The sequence below is a fragment of the Rhipicephalus microplus genome, chromosome 10 (assembly GCF_043290135.1).
Source record: "Rhipicephalus microplus isolate Deutch F79 chromosome 10, USDA_Rmic, whole genome shotgun sequence".
NCBI classification, from domain to species: Eukaryota; Metazoa; Arthropoda; class Arachnida; order Ixodida; family Ixodidae; genus Rhipicephalus; species Rhipicephalus microplus.
The window spans coordinates 17,245,359-17,265,177 of NC_134709.1; the positions used below are offsets into that span (position 1 = coordinate 17,245,359).

At 43.8% G+C, this 19,819-nt stretch overlaps 1 protein-coding gene across 4 annotated transcripts; it reads right to left on the reverse strand.

Annotated features, from left to right (window-relative positions):
- Positions 1 to 29: 29 nt before the first annotated feature.
- Positions 30 to 19,752, reverse strand: rush (pleckstrin homology and FYVE domain containing family member rush hour). 4 transcript variants are annotated; one of them, XM_037432539.2, is made up of 9 exons: positions 19,482 to 19,752; positions 16,776 to 16,840; positions 15,821 to 15,958; positions 15,063 to 15,126; positions 14,077 to 14,205; positions 12,528 to 12,634; positions 6,938 to 7,100; positions 5,594 to 5,733; positions 30 to 3,845 (listed from the first exon to the last, which is right to left on the reverse strand). In XM_037432539.2, the coding sequence occupies exons 1-9, from the start codon at positions 19,495 to 19,497 to the stop codon at positions 3,645 to 3,647; spliced, it is 1,023 nt and encodes a 340-aa protein (XP_037288436.2). In that variant the 5' UTR covers positions 19,498 to 19,752; the 3' UTR covers positions 30 to 3,644. The 4 variants fall into 4 exon arrangements, with proteins under 4 accessions (XP_037288436.2, XP_037288439.2, XP_037288438.2 ...); XM_037432542.2 differs by lacking the exon at positions 19,482 to 19,752 and adding an exon at positions 18,955 to 19,230; XM_037432541.2 differs by lacking the exon at positions 19,482 to 19,752 and adding an exon at positions 18,475 to 18,668.
- Between the last annotated feature and the right edge of the window lie 67 nt (positions 19,753 to 19,819).

The following is a 19,819-nucleotide window of genomic DNA, read 5'->3' on the forward strand; positions in this document are numbered from 1 at the left end:
GAATTGCATGCAATAACGACTCGGATACCTTTGTAAGACCCATTTACGATTTTATTAGATCAACAGTTATGTGGTTGGAGAAAAAAAAAGTTGACCCACAAAACGATGATCTTCCCTGTGGTCACACTAGTAAAAAATTTTCTGTTGCTATTTACACCACATTCACTCAAACACATACATACAAAAGTGCTGTGCTATCAAAAACCTGTGTTAATATCTTCCTACCAGCAAGCATATTACAAGTGTCCATTCCCTCCCAGCAAAAGGCACTTGGAGAAAAACTCTACGAGGGTCCTACTATGTTTACCCGCCTTGAAGTTGGGTTTTCACATAATAGATTTAGCGTAATGTACTAGCAAAGCCACATTCTTGGTGGGTCACCTCTTCTGGTTATCATAGTGGATAACTAACTGGTCAAGCCGGCACAGAGAATACCGTAAAGCCCATTGAAGTATATACATCAAGCTGAGGTATCCCCTAAAGCTACCAGTTCAGAATGCTTGCCTAAGATACCGTATGCGTCGCAAATGATACACAAGTTGTGACGATGTCTAGTGATGTTGTAATGAATCAGGGCACACTATTACTGCTTATCAAATATTAGCTCTACTTCTAGGTTAAACATGTTCGGATTGCATAATTCCAAAAAAATTTTCGATCATCTTTCCTTGCCTAAAAATTTTTTTTCTGACACATTCTTTAGTGCAGTGTCACATTATCATATTTTAGTCAAATCAAAGCTTGATAAAAAGGAACAGAAAAACTTGTTCTTGTTAGCATCATTTAGCAAATATATAGTAAAAAAAAACCTAATACATTAAGAAGGTAGCACGTTTTTGCACGAAACTGATAAAACATGATTTGAATGCCTCCACTAAATTATAACAAAGCATTGAAAAGTAAAACTACAGGCAAGCATTAACAGCATGACAAGCACCAAGACAGCACACTATATTTCAAAATACACAAAACTCTTTCTTCCAGTTTTTAATTTTTATAATGGAGAGCAGGAAAGATTCTGAGCCTGCATTCGTAATTTAGGAAGGCAGTAGAGGCTATGCGACAAAGAAAATGAAAGCTAGTAAAAGGGAACAAATAACTTCACAGATTATGATCATCTGCTGCTACATATTGATCGCGCACATCGTAAAATTTAAACACCTCGGCATCGGTCCCGTATAATCACTTTCATGAATCAACTTCCACGAAAGCATCCACAGAATGTTGCATCTTGATTGTCTGACTTGACAGTACATAGCTGACCCTAGCCAAAATTTGCATTAGTATCAGGAAGTGACTGTCATGAAGCACAATAAAAAGTTGACGTAACTGTCTGCATTCTACATGCAACGGAGTGAAGAGCCCAACCACAGAAATTCTAATTCTAAATGTACTAAAGGCAACTCACTCCCAGTATGCTTGAAGAAAGAAAGGTTGGCAAGAAACACTGCATTTCTCGATTTCAATTCTCCAGGCAGATCCGTACACTACTAGCTTCACAAAGTAAACAAAGTCCAAAGCAGTTGTTCGTGTAGCAGCACAGCACAACTAAAAGCGCAAGAACAAAAACTCCTATAAGTTAATATCTAACAGGAAAACAAACATATGGCAAATCTCCTTTATACGAAAAAGTTGGCCTGGAAGATAAGCGAAAGCACAAACCCGTGCGACTGACCTCTCCGAGGCCTTCACTCCACACGATGCAGTTTTTAGTACTAGAAGCTTTCACGGCCTAGACATCCCCATGATGTCCAAGCCTGACTGAACATAAGCAAGCGCCAGCCTTGCAAAGACGCCCCTTTAGGCCTGAAATTTTTTTATATGTGGCCCTGTAAAGCGAAACGAGCGTTGCATCTGCACATTAACAGAAAGCATAATTTTACAAAGGAACACATATGCATTCAGGAACAAAACAAGAAAACAATCTTACTCTGATGACAGAAGTGGATATTCAATTTGCAACTTAGTCATAGCTGCACTTTTTAATGTTTCAGCCAGAAAGCACGTTGCTAAAGACGCATCGAAAGCGTGAAAAAATCTCTTCACACATGCAACCTGTTTAACAGTGGGCGGCCAGCAAAGTCCCCATAGGCCTCGTCATGTCCTCATGAAGTTCTGCTCCGAAAGCAGGCACTTAGTACTGTGGTTGGCAACAAACTAGCTCCGGTGCGTAGTTGTGCCCAACACGACAGCACGCTGTCCATCTCGTATTCAGTACGTTACACACACCGTCGGCTGTCGAACAAGCTTCACATAGCCTTTGCAAGTAAACGAGCACTATGACAAGGGAGTTTTCATTCGCCAAGGTAGAGCCTGTATCGAAATAGTGGAAGACTTGGATGCGAAAATTAGAACAAGCAGCTACATCCTGTGATGCCATGCTGACAGTGGGTAGAGGGCAGCATTTTGTTCAACACGATTGCAAGCTAGCATCATTGTTCATTGCTCGCAATTGCCAGATCCTGTCTGTAACGCGAGAAGATCATCTCTCTGACCACTGAAGAGGAACCAAAAGCAAGAAAAAGCAATGCTACAAAATATTAGCTCGGAGCTCTAATTGCAGTTTAGATGCGACAAGATAATCATTGCCAAGATATTTCCACACTTTTCTTGTGTGAAAAAAAAAACTGTCCCAAGCATTGGTGCGTTATTGTATTGTATAATGATTTCAAAATTGGAGGACATTACCAGTCTCAAATGTGTCTTCCAGTACATAGATTCTTGCCATGCTAAAGGATGCTAATACTGCTTTAGTCCTGCTAGGAACAGGCAGCGTCATACTACCTCTATTGCACCATGCCATGCCGATTCCTCGCCATTTGGCTTCCAATGGTCTTTAGAACAAGCTTTCACCGCCGCCGATTCGTGTACCACGTGCAACTATTGTGTAAGGTCACACAGCAAAGTGGTCCCATCTTATGGACATCTGAAGAATGCAACAAAGTATGAAGAGCTTCAAACCAGGCTGGGCCCTCAGTTCATGCAGCATATCTTGAAGGTATAAGACGTAAGTGAAACAGAATGAAATGCATCAATTTATGGATAGTGCACATCCTTTCATAATGCTCACCCGCACACTCGGACCACAATGTTTACCGCGGCATTTATAGCAACACAACAAGGCACTCTCCAAGTAACAGCACACATGAAAGGGTCCTTGTTGCGTTTTATGCTGTGCAAATAATAACATGCAGCAATATCTGCAGATGCACTGCTTTCATATTACTCAAAACCATAAGACAGATGCACCTCATTGTGAATCAAACCAGAAGCACCTGAAAAAGCTAGGAATCCCGGATGTAGATCAATGGCTCAGCATCTCGTGTGCTACATGCACTCCCTATCTAGACTGCAAAAAATGCAGCCTTAAAAATGAGCATTGCGTTGCGTGGGAGCAACACTACGCTTTCGTAAAATGGGACAGTTTTACCGTGCGACTTCGCAGATATCTCGGGGGGACAAACAAAAAAAATTCCAAACCCTGGACGACCCATATCGAATAAAGGCAGCCGCACAAACACGCGAAACCAGCACCACGGCAACAAGTGCACGAGTGACCCGAACAGTGGAGAAAGCACCTTCTTGGGCAAGAAATAAGCCTAGAGCGTGCGGGACTGCGGCATTCGAAGAGTAAACTGGTGCCCTCAGTGTCCGTCGGGGTGGGGCTCTCCCCCTGCCATAGAATCAACCGCGGGGGCTTCCCTTTTCGCGTTCTCGTACGTGGGCGACGCGTCTTGCAAGCTGTTCGACTCTTTCGGCTCGGGTGACGCTGGCACTGCTTTGGCTTCTTCGGCGAGTTCCACTTCGGGGCTCTTCGCTTCCATCATGTCTCCGTAGAACGTGGGCTGCGAGGAAAAGAAGCGTACATTGAAGTTCACCCTTGAACGAGCAAGCGACCTGCACTTCTTAGGGCCTTAAGTGATACCGAGGCGAAGACTTTCTGTTTCTCTCATGTCAAACGAAAATCCAAGCCCTCTTGAGCATAGAAAATGTACCAGTAAGCATAAATGCATCCCTAAGCTACTACAGTGTGTTCTTAAGAGATGGATTCAGTTTCTACTGTATGCTGACCGCACAACATGGTACGAACTTCTAGTCAAGCGCTCACACAAGATGTCGCGACGTTTCTACGATCTAACTACAGCGTAGCTCTGCTTGTGACGCACGGGAGGCCATCTTGAATATTTTGGTACCACACATCACCACAGCTGTCCACACTAGTGTGTGAATCGCCAAGATTGACACTGCAGCTTGATGTCGCAATGTCAATGTCAGTAGGTGCCCAGTGCCAAAATCAACTTCAATGTCAAAATACATAGGCTAGTTTGAATATTCAAATATTACAATATTATGGCATTCGAATTCACTACGATTGGAATTTATTGCGAAAAATGTCCAAGCATTCGAAACGGACGAATATAATATTAAACCGCATGTCATCTCTCTAAACGTGTTTTCACTACAGTGAAACAATGCAAAGCAGTGAAAGCACCTCCTTCAGACATATATTATTATGCATGTAACCCATTGTAAAAGCAACATTACTGCAATAACGGAATGTTAGGCCGTGAAGACAGCTATCCAGGCAAAAATTTGCACTGCCACGAAGTCTCAGTTTAAGGCTAAATTAATATATTGCTCTCACATCGATTCACCATTTTTTAAAATTTAGAAGCTTGTTATACCAGCTTATATGCTCTAAGTATATGAAATATTAAAATGTAACATATTCCACAGGTTACCACTCGCTTCTATCGAAAGTCAAATCCTGCTAAGCAACGGCCACTTTTTTGTCTCTCAGCGCCACATCGTGCAACAAAGTTACAAAAAATTGCTTCGTGGAGATGTGCTTTATGGGCATACACTAGTCCTCGCCTTCTTTTTTTTTTAATCTTACTTAATCCAGTTGTATGACAAAAATACACAGGAAGAAATGCCACTGATGAATGATGAACGACAGCTAAAGATTTGCTCGTATGTACATCCTCTACAAAGAGCCGTGCCCTTTCCAATTGCACACGCCGGATCACACGTCGACACACTTGCAAAATTGTCGCAGCTTGACGAGTATCTTTGGCAAAACATGTGCATTCAGTTTAAACATATAGTTTGCCACAAGCGTAATAACACTGCGGAATAACCTTCCTAAAGTGATAGCTGCTCTCACTACATCTGCATGCTTGTGATGCGCTGCAGAGTAACTAAAACAAAACAGAGACCAAAAAAAACTGTGCATCACTCTGTGTTGTCGCTGTTTTATTTTTTCCCTACCCTGCAGCGCATAAGAAGCATGAAGACGTACAGACTAGCCCCCATTACCGCCTTATTAGCCTGCTCTGACTAAGTATACTTACCGCCAGCAACCACACTCTCGCTACACATGGCATCCTTTATATTAGCCATTTCCACAATCAATGCACAAAAGACTGGATCTTCTTTAAAATTACAGTGTTTTGCTAGTGTCGGTATTAATGTATCTAACTCTATAGTTGAACTTGCTGTGTGTCTAAACGAGTGAATAAGTAAATAAATTCGAAATCAGATGCTCCTAAACTAAAAGAAAGAAAACGGAAGACTGGGATCGCAAAGGCACCTTCTCGTCGAAAGTGAGGCCATCCATGTCCTTGGACAGCCCATTGTCTGTCGACTGCCGGTTGTCGTCGTCGTCGTAGTCGGAGTCGTCGTCCCCGGAAGAGTCTGCCCCAGTAACCGGCTTGTCCACCTTTTGTTGAACTGCAATGTTCAGGGAAGAAACCTCTTGAGCGGAAAGCCAAACACCGTGATTCGTAGGCACAGCACTTTATCCTTCTTTCACAGACCCCGAAAATATCAAATGCACACAAACACTACCGAATACATGCAAAATCTGAGTTATAACAACCTTTGCTTGAAAAGTCGGTCGAAAATCACACAGACAAGCAAGAATGAACCGAGGCGATTGAACCTGTAGAACAAAACAAACAGTGTTGCCATTCCCGTCAGAGGCCAAGCTGGTGGCCCACGAACGAAATAGAGCAAATATTCACATGACAAAGCACTTCTAGACTACTGTGAAAGATGGGAAATAATTCGATAGTTTGAAGGCCAGTGCTGAACTTTCAATCACCCACAGCACCAATCCAAATCTTCATTTTCTAATGTTAAGCGCAAAAACATTTTTCACTATTTGTATCTGACGCCAGGAAGAAACTATGCTTCGGAAGCCTGTGAAATTGATTTTTGTAGGAAGTGACTTTTCTTTTCAATTCCTTTTTTTTTTTGTGCTATACACTCGAACCTCATTATAAAAAACTTGCATCTTACATGAAAATAAGTTCGTTATATCTGAAAAATCGTTATAATGGTTTATTCTTAACACAAAATGTATTGCGAGACTATTTTTCATTTACTTCGTTAAATCCGATTTTCATTATATCCAAACCCGTTATACTGAGGTTTGAGTGTATGTGACTTTGAATTTCACTTGTACATTGAGTTCCAACAAAAAACGATGCAGTGCCCAACGTAAGTAAGTAAATACCTATTATTCTTACGTGTAGTATGGTATGACCTGCTTAGACCATTGATACGGTCTGCGTCTGATTTCCCGGACATCCGAAATTCCAGACATGCCCGGTTTCCCGACCCTGCCTCACCAAGAAAGTTTGTTCAAGCATCGTCGTACGCTCCCTCCCCACCCAAGTGAGCGTACGATGCTCCTCAGCTTCACCCCTTCTAAACGAGCCTCTCTTGCCACTGCTGTCGAGGGGCAGTCTTTTTCCCTTTTCTCTCATGCCTCACTCTCACCCCTCATACCACATCAGCTGCAACATGCCTACTACTACTACTACTACTACTACTACTACTACTACTACTACTACTACTACTACTACTACTACTACTAAAACAACAATGGCACGGGGTAGAGAATGCATCTTTATAAAAAGCACCCACTCACCTCTCGCCATGCCGCCCGTGGTCGACTCCAGGATGGATGCCCTAGACAAAGCGTCGTAGCACGTGAGGCACACCCGCAAGGGCTTGCTGGACTGTGCTGGCAGCAGGAACTTGCGGTTAGAGCACGGGCCGCAGACCACGGTACCACACTTGCGACAGTGGTGCTGAAACAGGTACGACAAAGGCAGATGAAGCGTGCGACGAAGCAGAGGTAGACCTAGTAGTACAATGGAGTGCTAAGTCAAGCGGCAAAGTGTGGATGCGACTATGCTTCCACGTAATGTCCCATAATGGGTTCGTGGATCCACCTAACTGTCATTGCCATTGAATGCCATGTAGCTGTCAATGTCTTTATGGGCACCACTAACATGGCCCTATGCAATGGCTGCCATGCACATAATTCAGTGTCTTCAAGGACTTTTACATTTGTTTTCTAGCAATGACATACTGCCCTAAACATTACAGCAATGCATTTAAGTAGTAAAGCAGATAATTGTGCAGTGCTTGCTGCCAAATACACAGGAGAAAAAGCTATAACCCCCGATTTATGTCACTTGATTCCATTACATTTCTTTTTACAACCTTTTAATAATGTCTCCCATTTCGGTTCTCTGCCACACCATGCTCAACCCGCTTCTGACTTTGCAGATGCTGGTGTGCTTCATCGCCACCGGTGTGTGCCCATCCCTTCAAGACAAGCTCGGATCAACCTACCCCCCTGCGCCCAGGAACTTAGCCTGGGAAACTGGCCCGCCCCTTGACGCTCCGGATCCTGCTGCTCCGCCAAAACCAGCCCAGTGGCCCCCCTACAGCTGGCAACCAAGCCCATCGATGACATCACCGGTCACATGGCCGGTGTCACCGCTACAAAACCACTCTGCCGATGCCGTCAGTTTGGGGCACGACACCGCAAGCCACACCATGCTCAACCCGCTTCTGACTTTGCAGATGCTGGTGTGCTTCATCGCCACCGGTGTGTGCCCATCCCTTCAAGACAAGCTCGGATCAACCTACCCCCCTGCGCCCAGGAACTTAGCCTGGGAAACTGGCCCGCCCCTTGACGCTCCGGATCCTGCTGCTCCGCCAAAACCAGCCCAGTGGCCCCCCTACAGCTGGCAACCAAGCCCATCGATGACATCACCGGTCACATGGCCGGTGTCACCGCTACAAAACCACTCTGCCGATGCCGTCAGTTTGGGGCACGACACCGCAAGCCACACCATGCTCAACCCGCTTCTGACTTTGCAGGTTAGTTATCTAAACAATTGTAAATCGTGTAGAAGCAGTAGTCGCTTCCTTATTGCTGTGTCGTGCCCCAACGACTTTAAATTGCGCAGTATATTGGACTTGTGCGTTGACGCGATTGCTTTTGGTTTATGTTCTCAATTAATACTGCTGCTTTCTGGCGACGTGGAACTGAATCCCGGCCCAACAAAAAGCAGTGATATAGCCGCAATCTTGGATTCTATCAAACGCGTCGAGGACAATCTGGAAACGATTCGATTAGAGATAGACGGCCTTAAAACTGCCCAAGCAACCCAGGAAAAACAAATTTCCTCAATTAGCAACCGACTCGAAATCCTAGAAAAACTAAAGCCCCAAACCAGCAACCCTAGCGATAACAACGATTCATCCCAGATAAGCCACGAAATTTCTGTGCTCAAAGCCGCAACTATTGACGCCAGCAACCGCCTACGACGGAACAACCTTCTCTTTCTTGGCATAAAAGACAACCTAAAGGAAACATGGGAAGAGTCGGAGCAAAAGATATCCACGTTTTGTGCCGACAAGCTTAAACTTATTCTGGAACCGGGTGCGATGGAACGCGCACACCGAATCGGGACCTTTTCAGAAAACAAAACTCGACCCATCATTGTAAAACTAGCCCACTACAAAACGAAGGAGCGCATTCTGAACTGTGGTCGCATGCTTAAAGGCACAGACTTCGCCATTAGGGAGGACTTCGCAGCTGCCACCCGCATTGCGCGGTCAAAGCTGTTGCAGTTCATCCGCCCCCAAAAATGCGCATTTAAACTGAGTCTCGACAGACTTCACGAGGACAAAAAGTGCTACATCTATGACCAGACTTCCGACGAAATTGTAGAAATCGGCAAAAAACAGACTGTGCGTGCTATAGCTGGTGAGTCATTAGGTATGAGTAGCAAAGCCACCGAATGACGCCCCTCTGTCTACTGTACCTCTAACCCTCGACCAAGCCGATCATCAACGCTAAATCTAAATGTTGCCTTCACTAATATACGAATCATACTGCCTAAACGAGACAGACTACACAGTTTTATCCAAGATGTAGAAGCCGACATTGTCATGCTAGCAGAAACATGGTTACACGAAGGCATACTCGACAACGAAATCTTCCCGTCTAACATGAACTACACTTTATATCGCCATGATCGCACTAATCGCCGGGATGGAGGCGTGCTCATAGCTATTAAAGACAATCTAACATCTTCTCTTATCACTCATGACGACACATTAGAACTAACCTGGGTGCGAGTGTCAAACGTTGCCCAAAAGGCGATTTTTGGCATCTGTTACCGGCCGCTTGATTCTGAACCTGGCTTTTCCATCCTCCTTTCAAACTCACTCACCCGGATTAAAGACAAGTTCTCGGATGCCCCTATTTTTCTTTTCGGTGATTTTAATTTCCCTCAAATAAACTGGCCTTTACTCTCAGCCCCTAGTGCATCCCCGTCCAACGAATCAAAGCAATTCCTTGATCTGACGCTAGATTTTAACCTACACCAAGCTATAACATACCCCACAAGAGGTGATAATACTTTAGATCTTCTTCTAACATCAAGCCCGGATGACATAAAGCGCACAATAGTACTCCCCGGGTTTAGCGACCATAACCTTATCCACAACTGCATATCTCTACCTCTGATCAGAAGGTCGCCGATTGAAAAATTCATAACTGATTACAAACGAGGAAATTATGATGCTATCAACGACAAACTTGGTTCTTTTCTTGACATTTTTCGCGGATCATATCAAACCCGCTCAGTAAACGCCAACTGGCAGATATTCAAAAACACGATACTTAACTTAGAAAAACAGTATATTCCAACCATTCGCGTAAAATCAGATTCCACAAATCATTGGTTCAACAAACAACTGAAAAGTCTTTTAAATAAAAAGAAACGTCTTTATAGGACCGCCAGTCAATGCGATTCCCCTTTAACATGGGAAAAATATCACCTGTGCGCCAAAAAGTATCTTACGGAACTACAAAAAGCCAAAGATAAATATTTTTCATGTGACCTATTATCTATCCTCCGCTCAAATCCCACTAAATTCTGGCGCATGCTCTCTCAAAAAAATCAAAGTACCAACATAGATCTTCTAGACCCAGACGGGGAACCAATAGACGCAAAACACGTTGCCTCCACTTTAAATGATTACTTTTCATCAGTATTTTCTACCCCTAACATTACACAGTCAACACGAATACCTACGCGTTCCCCCGGCGCTGTATCCCCCGAAATAGCATTTAACCCCGAAGGAATCGTTAAACTAATCACCGGTCTTAAGATATCTTCAGCGCCAGGTCCTGACCAAATAACCCCCAAACTTTTAGTTAACACCGTCACAGTGGTTAGTCAGATTCTTTGCCTCATCTTCATGCAGTCCCTTGAAACAAGCGAAATTCCAGACGATTGGAAGATAGGCCGAATAGTAGCCGTCTTCAAAACAGGAGAGCGAACGAATCCAGCAAACTACCGCCCTATTTCCCTGACAAGCATTCCCTCTAAATTACTAGAACACATTATATCTTCTCACATCGTGACTCACCTTGAATCAATAAATTTCTTCTATAATCACCAGCACGGTTTCCGAAAGCACTTCTCATGCGAGACCTAATTAGCCGAGTTTACCCACGACCTACTAAAAAGCATGGATGATAACCTGCAGATTGATGCCATATTCCTAGACTTTTCCAAAGCTTTTGATCGCGTACCACACAACTTATTACTTAGCAAAATTAATTCCCTTGGCATTGCACAGAATATTGTCTCCTGGGTTAAACACTTCCTCTCCAACCGTAAACAATTCACCTCTGCCAATAATCACAACTCCTCTAAAACTCACGTATCATCAGGCGTCCCTCAGGGTGCGGGCTTATCACCTTTTCTATTTTTAATATTCATAAACGACCTGCCAACAAACATTCAAACAAAACTTCGACTATTTGCGGATGACTGTGTCATATACTCCCCCATTCACAACTTTGAAAACAGTACTAAACTACAGCAAGACCTCGACACAGTTGCGCTATGGTGCCAAGACTCATCAATGCCGTTAAATCTAACCAAATGCAAATCGATGTCATTTTCCCGTAAACGCACCACTGTTCATCATACATACTTTATCAATTCGCTTCCTCTCGATTCGGCTTCGTCATACAAGTATCTCGGAGTGCACATGTACCCATCTCTTTCATTTGCACCGCACGTACAGTCCATCTGCTCAGACGCTCTGCGTACGCTTGGTTTTCTGCGCCATAACCTCAAATCAGCATCTCCTGACGTTAAAAAACTAGCATACTTAACATACGTACGGCCAAAGCTCGAATACGCATCGTCCATTTGGAATCCATCCCAGGCATACCTCGTTAGCGAACTAGAAGCAGTTCAAAACCGCGCTGCCCGCTTTATAACCTCACAGTACTCCAGAGAAATCAGCGTCACCGCCCTAAAACAATCAACCCTAAAACAATCAATTGAACTGCCATCACTCGCGTCGCGCCGCCTCATCTCGCGCCTATGCCTCCTCCACAGTTTCTTTTTCCGACCCCAATCAAGACACGAACTTTTACAGCCCCCAAACAGAACTTCTTCCCGCATTAACCATTCAAACCCCATTGCACGAATCAACGGCCGTACATCCACAATGAACGACTCCTTTTTCCCCCAAGCAATAACACTTTGGAATCACCTTCCCGATACCATTGTTGCCACACCTGACCGCACATCATTCCGCGCAAAATTGGAATCCTACTTTGATTCCACCCATTAACCCGTGGCTGTAAATATATTCTACCAATGTACTGTATGTATAATTTGCTTGTGTTTAGTTATTTGTACTCTAATTCCCAGCCAAAGCGTTTCTTTTGTGTGTTATTTGATTCATTTTTGTTGTCATTTTTGACCAAACTACCATATTAGAACTGTACTGTTTATAATAATTTGTTCAACTTGAATTATACACATTCACAGCGTATTTTTTGCCCCCCCTTATGTAATGCCCTCGGGCCTTTAAGGGTGCAATAAATGAATAAATGAAATGAAATGAAAAAGCACATGTACATATTTTTATCGTTCAGCTCTTATGTGCAATCTATTCCTAACATTGACAGCAGAAAAAAACATAGGAAAACAGCTGACAGCACAAATGCCATCACAATGCAGAGGACACATATCAGTGAGCTCGGCGCTATTTTTCTTGATACCATAACCTGTTTTGTCTAGTAAACAAGACACCCACAGCAGAACAATCAATCCAGCCACCAACTTGTAAAGTGGCGAGTACTGAAGGAGAAGAAGACGGTTCACAAAAGAGTCGGAACGTACCCTACGGTTGAGCATGGTGAACTGGGTCTTTCGACAGTGCATACAGTAACCAGCCTCCGCGTCGGGAACCCACACGGCAGCGTGCTCCTTGGTAGGGTACTTCCCAGCTGTCCACGCACAAAACAGAACAGAAGAACGCTGATGAGGACAAGCACCCTTTTAACGTCCTTCCACATCTTGAGACATTTCAGCTTCTAATCCACACGTTCTAGGCCACGCAGTTCTTCCGAGTTTCTTCCAGAAAGTGGTGTGGTAGCGCCGTTTTCCAGTTTCCCCACAGAAAAGTGCCATCGTAAAATCCCAAGCAGCCCCCTCTCCCTTTCCCTCTTTTATGGTGAAGCATAATTGTACAAGATTTGGGTGAGGGAGTGGAAGGGCTTGCTCGGTCATGGATCAAAATTCAAGACGGGTTTTTATTCAACGTTGTTGGGCGAATAAAAACTGTGAATACAAAACGGTGAGAGGGAATAAGAGGCCTCATATTCAATATTTCAGGAAGAAGGAACGGGGCACTTGCTTGGGATTTCACGTTAGTTTGGCAGCTTTCTGTGATGCATCGAGTCATCCTATTTCCTGTCTACTTCCCGTCTCATTACCGCAGCTCTTTCGCGTCAACGCTATCAGGAACGAGGCTTTTCGTGCAGTCCGGAATTTGATCATTGCAGCTGGTGTTTACCATTTATTTCCATCTTCTGCCGTCAAGTATACATGTCCCATGAGAAGCGCATTTTTTTCTGTGGTCAATTAATGACTACCGAGAAAATAAAGGTCTCTTTGCAATGCTGAAACAGTTCACTGTGAGCAATTGCATACTAAATATACAAGATAATACACACATGCAGCGATGTACTATGTCAGTTGTGCTATAGTAAGCATACGAGTGTTGGCAACATCAGCAGAGCACTAAATTTGCGTTACTCAAGTTGCTCCTTATAAAGCTTAATACCCTCTGGTTGTAACAAAATTTTCTCCCTGTTCATGATACTAGCAGGTTCAGGTGCAAAGAAAACGTGATGGTTTACAGCTAGTCAAGTTGTACAGCAAGCCAAAAATTTTCAGTGGCAACTACAAATTATCTGTGAACCACCATGAAGCTAAGCTGAAACATATGTTTCATAATACACTCTAACTTCAATATAACGAATTCGGATATAACAAATCATCGGTTATAACAAAGCATTTTGGGGGCATATGCTAGTTTCTTATTATGAGGTGTGAGTGTCATTCAAATGGCTAAGTTCACACTTGCAAAATAAGAAAAAAAAAGTATTACTTGCAGACTGCATGAGGTAAGTTTTGAACTGCTTCCTCTTAATTCTGCTATGTAGGTTCACCATAATGACTGCAGGCAACAATTTATCTGATTAAAAGAGGCCAGAGCGAAGCTTCCCCATTCTTCTACAAATTTTTCAAGGATTTTCCAAAAGTTTTCTTTAATTGCAATAACCCTGTGTGATGGCACAGCAACACAGGTAAAATCCTCACAGGTAAAAGACACAAAGCACATTAATGAAAAGGTTCAAGCAGCAGCAAGGGCAGGTTTCCGTACTTTTCCTTATGGTGTCTTCAACACATTTGTTGATGTGCGCCATCCACTCAGTCTTCTCCGTCGCGGTTGCTGCATACACGGCGAAGGACTTCGTTGGGGTCCTGATGAGCCAGCCATTCTTCAGCCCGGCTGAAATGTTGTGACACTGAACGGTCAAGACCCTCTGCGACGTTGTCAGCCGCTTTGTGATAATACACAACGCACAATAAATGCAACTCGTGAACTTGTGTGGTGCGACTGCCCAGAGCACTTGCCAACCACAACTTGAGCAAAATAAAAGCATTACCGAAAAGCAAACCATTGCTGATTAGGCCTAGCCTATGCTTTCACATGTCATTGCGAAAAGTTTGTGCAAAACCGCGTGAAGATCGACCATATAGAAGATCTCGTTCAAGCGCTGACCCAAGGGCAGCATGCATAATATGAAGTTTGGGTTCACGGTTAGGAAATCAACGGCAACAAAACTACACCAAGGTAATTGCACACTGGCAGGTAAGGCAAAGGTCACATCATAACACCGTAAAGCTTCTAAAATTTTGGATGAGGCAGCAAACACAATATCTTGCTTTCTCATCAGGAAACTCAAAGCGCACTTGATGTGGACGCAATCACACGTCCCATGCGGAGCGTGCCACCGGAATTCCGCCGCCAAAAAGGCTTCTCTGCCACTGCCCTTCTTCCAAACTCCGCAAGCCCACACAGAACCGAGTATTTTCGTCCTTTTAACTCTCCTCCCTCAGCCTTTTGTTCATTCACTGCACCTCCTGCAGACCTTCACAATGACTTCGCCACCGCATTTATCATTAAGATTTCCTGGCCACCCCATTATAACCAGTTTTTCATATTGATGGACTGCACAATAACGTAATGCCTTGCAATGTTAACAATTACAATGGAGCATCAGTGGCATGCATTCTTGCTTTGCGAGGAGGCAACATAATTGATATACTAATATGTGTGTAAACAGTAATAAATTCTTCACTTACTCCCATCGTCGCCTAGGTTGTCCAGCTTCACCTCTTCCAATGGTATAATGTGCTGCTTGTTGTACTGTTCGGAAGAAATGCACATTTTAAATTTTACAGGAGTTGTAATGGTTCTGCCAGCATGGGACATACCAAAACAAAACCAACACAGAGCACCGCTTTTTGTCCACCGTTCAAGCAAGACTGTGTGATCGAGCAGTTGCACACATACCTCTGAACGAGTACCTTCTGAAACAAGGGGTTTTCGCAAATTTTGCAAGCTGTCTATCAAATCTTTTGTTGTGCCATTGCCTCAGCTTTGCGAGCTTTTAGTTCGAAATCACCAGCTCTTATCTGGCACTTGGCCTTCACTTCACGAGATCACAACATTGCGTCTTCAGCACGGCAATGCCGTTTACGTTACCGGTCCAGTTTGCGCAGACATTCCTCGTGAGACGCTTGCTCCATGGCAGTGTAGACTACATGAGGTCCACCAATCAAATCAGGCGAAGTCTACACACGCAGGTCTGTACGATTCGCTAGCAAGATCATGTGATATCATGAATCTGCCACCAGATTTGCAATGCACACGCATACACCTTTATACCTAACTCAAAGCAGGATCCCTTGATCCGCCAGTGGTGTTTTGGCAAATGCCTACTGCTAGCACAGCACGTATTAGGCAAAGACAACACTGTAAAACTGGGCCATAGCCACAGAGTGGAAACCTGCACCCACTCACGCTAACAGCTATGAGAGAAAAAAGACGGAGCGCTCACTTTCTTCTTGTTGATCAAGATGTTGCCGTAGACGAGTATGTCGTTGAAGAGAAAAAACTGCCTCGGTTTCTGTTTCTTCCGGCACATCTTTGTGAGGACGCCCTCCCCAACAAGCACGCGGCCATGGGAAGCTAGCGGCTGAAGAAAGGAAAGGAGTAACTGTTAAGAACAAACCCACAATGGCAATGCATGTGCTTATTTATAAGTATAGGCCATCTACTGCAAAACCAAGGAGTCCGAAAAGTTGTCCACCAGATTGGACACATCTGAACCACCATCTGAATATTTACCATAGTTTAGTTTCCAGCAATCACAAGTGCTTTATTATCATCCAGCCTTCCATTTCAAAATTTTAAAGCCGTTTAAATTTTTTAATTCTCTAACCTGAAGCATTGCTAGCAAACACATCCGACAGGGCGAGATCCACAAGGCATCAGCTGTAATCAGTGGAAACGTAAGCCTGATATTTATGCTAGCGCACATGTTGACAGCCCGTACTTCAAGACTTGGCTACTGCTTGACTAACGAAGACTCTTCACTCATGGTTTCAATATACACTGTGAGCTTCTATGGGCCTTCTGTCTCTCGACTTAGCTCGATTGATTGATATGTGGGGTTTAACGTCCCAAAACCACCAATTATTATGATAGACGCCGTAGTGGAGGGCTCCGAAAATTTCGACCACCTGGGGTTCTTTAACGTACACCCAAATCTGAGCACACGGGCCTACAACATTTCCGCCTCCATCGGAAATGCAGCCGCCGCAGCCGGGATTCGAACCCGCAACCTGCGGGTCAGCAGCCGAGTACCTTAGCCACTAGACCACCGCGGCGGGGCGACTTAGCTCGAAATTCTGGATAACTTGACCTTCAGTTATGTTAAATGTCCCCGGGAAATCAAAGCAATATAAGTCCGCGAAATACGCACAGAGCAAAGATGCAAGAAAGCGTCATACCTGGCCGGAGCTCCCAAAGCAGTTTTCGATGTTTGCGATCCGTTTGGCATTCGCCCGGGTGTTGACTATAGAATGGGAACAATTTTCGTAATGTGCATCACACTTTTGTGATAGTCATCCACACATGATGCGAAAGAACACGGGAAACATAATCTTACATTCTGCACATGATTCTGCATACTTGCAAGAGCAAACAAAATAGAGAAAAAATTTTAGATGCCTAAAACACCACAAAATAACGCCACACATGACGCGACAGAACATGGGAAACATAATCTTACATTTTGCGCACATGATTCTGCAGACTACTTGCAAGAGCAAACCCTAAAACACCACAAAAAGAACGTAGAATCACAAGGAAAGAGCATTATAATATACGAACCAGCCCGGTAAAAAGTACTAACAAAATAAAGCTTTGCAGTGCTCTTTCACAAAACATGTGCAGACGTTTAAGAGAGTGAGAACAGCTTTTTTAAGTGAAATATAAAAGCTACAACAATGATTCCTCACATATCCCAAGTGTTTCCAAATAAACTTTCTCCTGCAGATTTGTAACTTACTGCCCATCTTTTTAGTTCTGGTGAGAATACTAGCACTCCGATGTAGACACACACAGCTAAGTAGATAAAATCTGCATGAAACTTTGATTAGCATCTATTCAACCTAAAACACACATTCATATAGCGACTACAATCAAATGACGGCTGTCTCTGAGTTAAACAAACAACAAGATAACATATCTTTTGAAGAAGCAGAGCACAGGAGGATACAAAAACACGCACACATAAAGGACGCCAACATAACTGCTGTGTTTGCCTCCATTGTGTGTGCGTTTTTGTATCCTCCTGTGCGCTGCTTCTTCAAAAGATCACAACTCGCTTATCAGTACATATTACAATAGCATAATCATTTTTCAGCCTACCATAAGATATCATTTGCAAGCAATATGAAATGCATGCGCACAGCGTAATAATTGTAAAATGCTTCACATTCAGGCAAAATGCATCAAAAACACTTTTATGCAACCTAACGCTATGGTTGATCAGAATGCAAGAATGCCGAGGTACACTTCCCCTGTACAACTCAACTTCTAATATACTCATCCACCAGATATGTTGTTCATTTTTGTAACAAAACGGCAGAGGCGAACTTCAACGCTGATATCTCTCAAGAACTGTTTTGAAGAACGGAGGCGCATGGCAGCCGTGGTGTATTTTTGTCGGTGAAGTTAATCTAATTTCTGAAGCTTTTAACCACTAACTGATTGATGATGTTATACATCATTACTGTATGCGATTCTTGGTTAATTCAAATCAGAAAATTAACTGACAACAGGTTTCTCAAAAGTTTCTACATAACATGCCATTTCAGATTGACAACTTTAGTTCCCCTATGTCCAGAACGGCGAAGTTTCCAACAAGTACATTGGCAAGCAATAGGCTTCTACATCAATCACACTTGCATCAGCTGTCTAGTTGACAACCACACGGTGTTTAGTGAGTAAAAACTGCGCGGCGGTTGCAAGCAGCGGCCAGCCACCAAGGCACATTAACAATGAAAAATCACGCCCCCCATGCCACAGAACGATTACAACTATACTGCAAAGCGCTTACCTATTGATTTAACTTTAAACTAAGCCGTAAAAATATTTCTGCACGTTGTTCATTCATTGCGTCCTTAGCAAAAACTGGCCACTTACCATAGGAACCCATAGCAAAAAAAGCGTGCGGTTTCCACGAACGGTTTCGCAATATTGAGTAAAAGCGCGACGCACTTCACCGGCTACGCTAAAGTTGAAGAACGAGATTCGCTCGGAACCTTTACGTGTTTTGCCCGCTCGACCATTAAATTCAATCAGCTGCGCCCTTGAAACGCACGACGCGATATGTATTAGCACGCCGGCCAAAGGAGGCCGAACTAGAAGCAACTACGTATAGCTTACACCAAAGTGACAGACAACGTAACGCTCAACTGCGGTAGCTCGCAGGTCATAACGCACGAAACGGAGGCATGACTACTGCCCCCGTTTGCGACTTCCGATAAGACAAAGCGGGGTTGACACAAGCGCTACTCTTCGTAGTAATCGTAGTGAGTCATAAGCGAGACTTGAGGGGGGGGAGGGAGGGGGGGTGAACACTACTGCTGCGATACAGTAAAACAAAACGCGTTACTAACTTACTGCGTCGTGTCAACGACAGACGCGATCCTACTGTTGGGCAACGCGAGCTCTTGCAGGAGACGACAGAGTCTGCGTTACTCTACTTAGCTTTGTTGTTTGTTAGTTTCTCTTCTCCGAGCATGCTAGATGGGCCGACCAGTTTCCATTCACAACTGCACCGAACATCTTCCGTGGCGTAGAAATGCGTTTGGGCATTTCTAGAGCAACAACGTTCATATAAATACACAACGAGATACCGAGAAATTGCAATCGCCGAAACAGCTGTTTTGTTGTTGTTCTTTTTTTTCGCGCACCAACAAATAAGTTATTTATAAACTCTCACGCCGACAAACTCGACATTGTGGGCGTACCGCGCATACCGTCGGATCATCTGCTGCACATTGACTCACGAAATGCGGGAACTCGACAGCGAACGGGTGAACGCGTTTACGAGACATCAAAGGTCGCGATCGATGATACGACGGGATCGTTACGACGGGTGACAGTTTCTTTGACGCGCAAAACAGCAAGAAGAAACGGCGACTCACCGAGACTGTCAACCATCTTGAAAGCACACAGCAGTGGTGAGATACTCTCAAACGCAGTGGTCGCGTGTCAAGCAATGCGCGTCTGCTTTAAACAGGTGAAAATGCGACAGATGAACCAAAACATGGCTTATATGGTTTTAATATGAACTGATCAGTTAGAACTTATTCTATTGTTATGAATTAGTTGCCCAAAATAAACGTAAGAAAGCAGTTGTGGACAGCCAGAGTCTGGTGAACAGCATGTGAGCTTCATACTGTTTCTACTACAACTTAAGATCTTAATAAACAACCTTGACCAAGCAATTAACAATCTATAGGCTTCAGTTTATGATGAACTA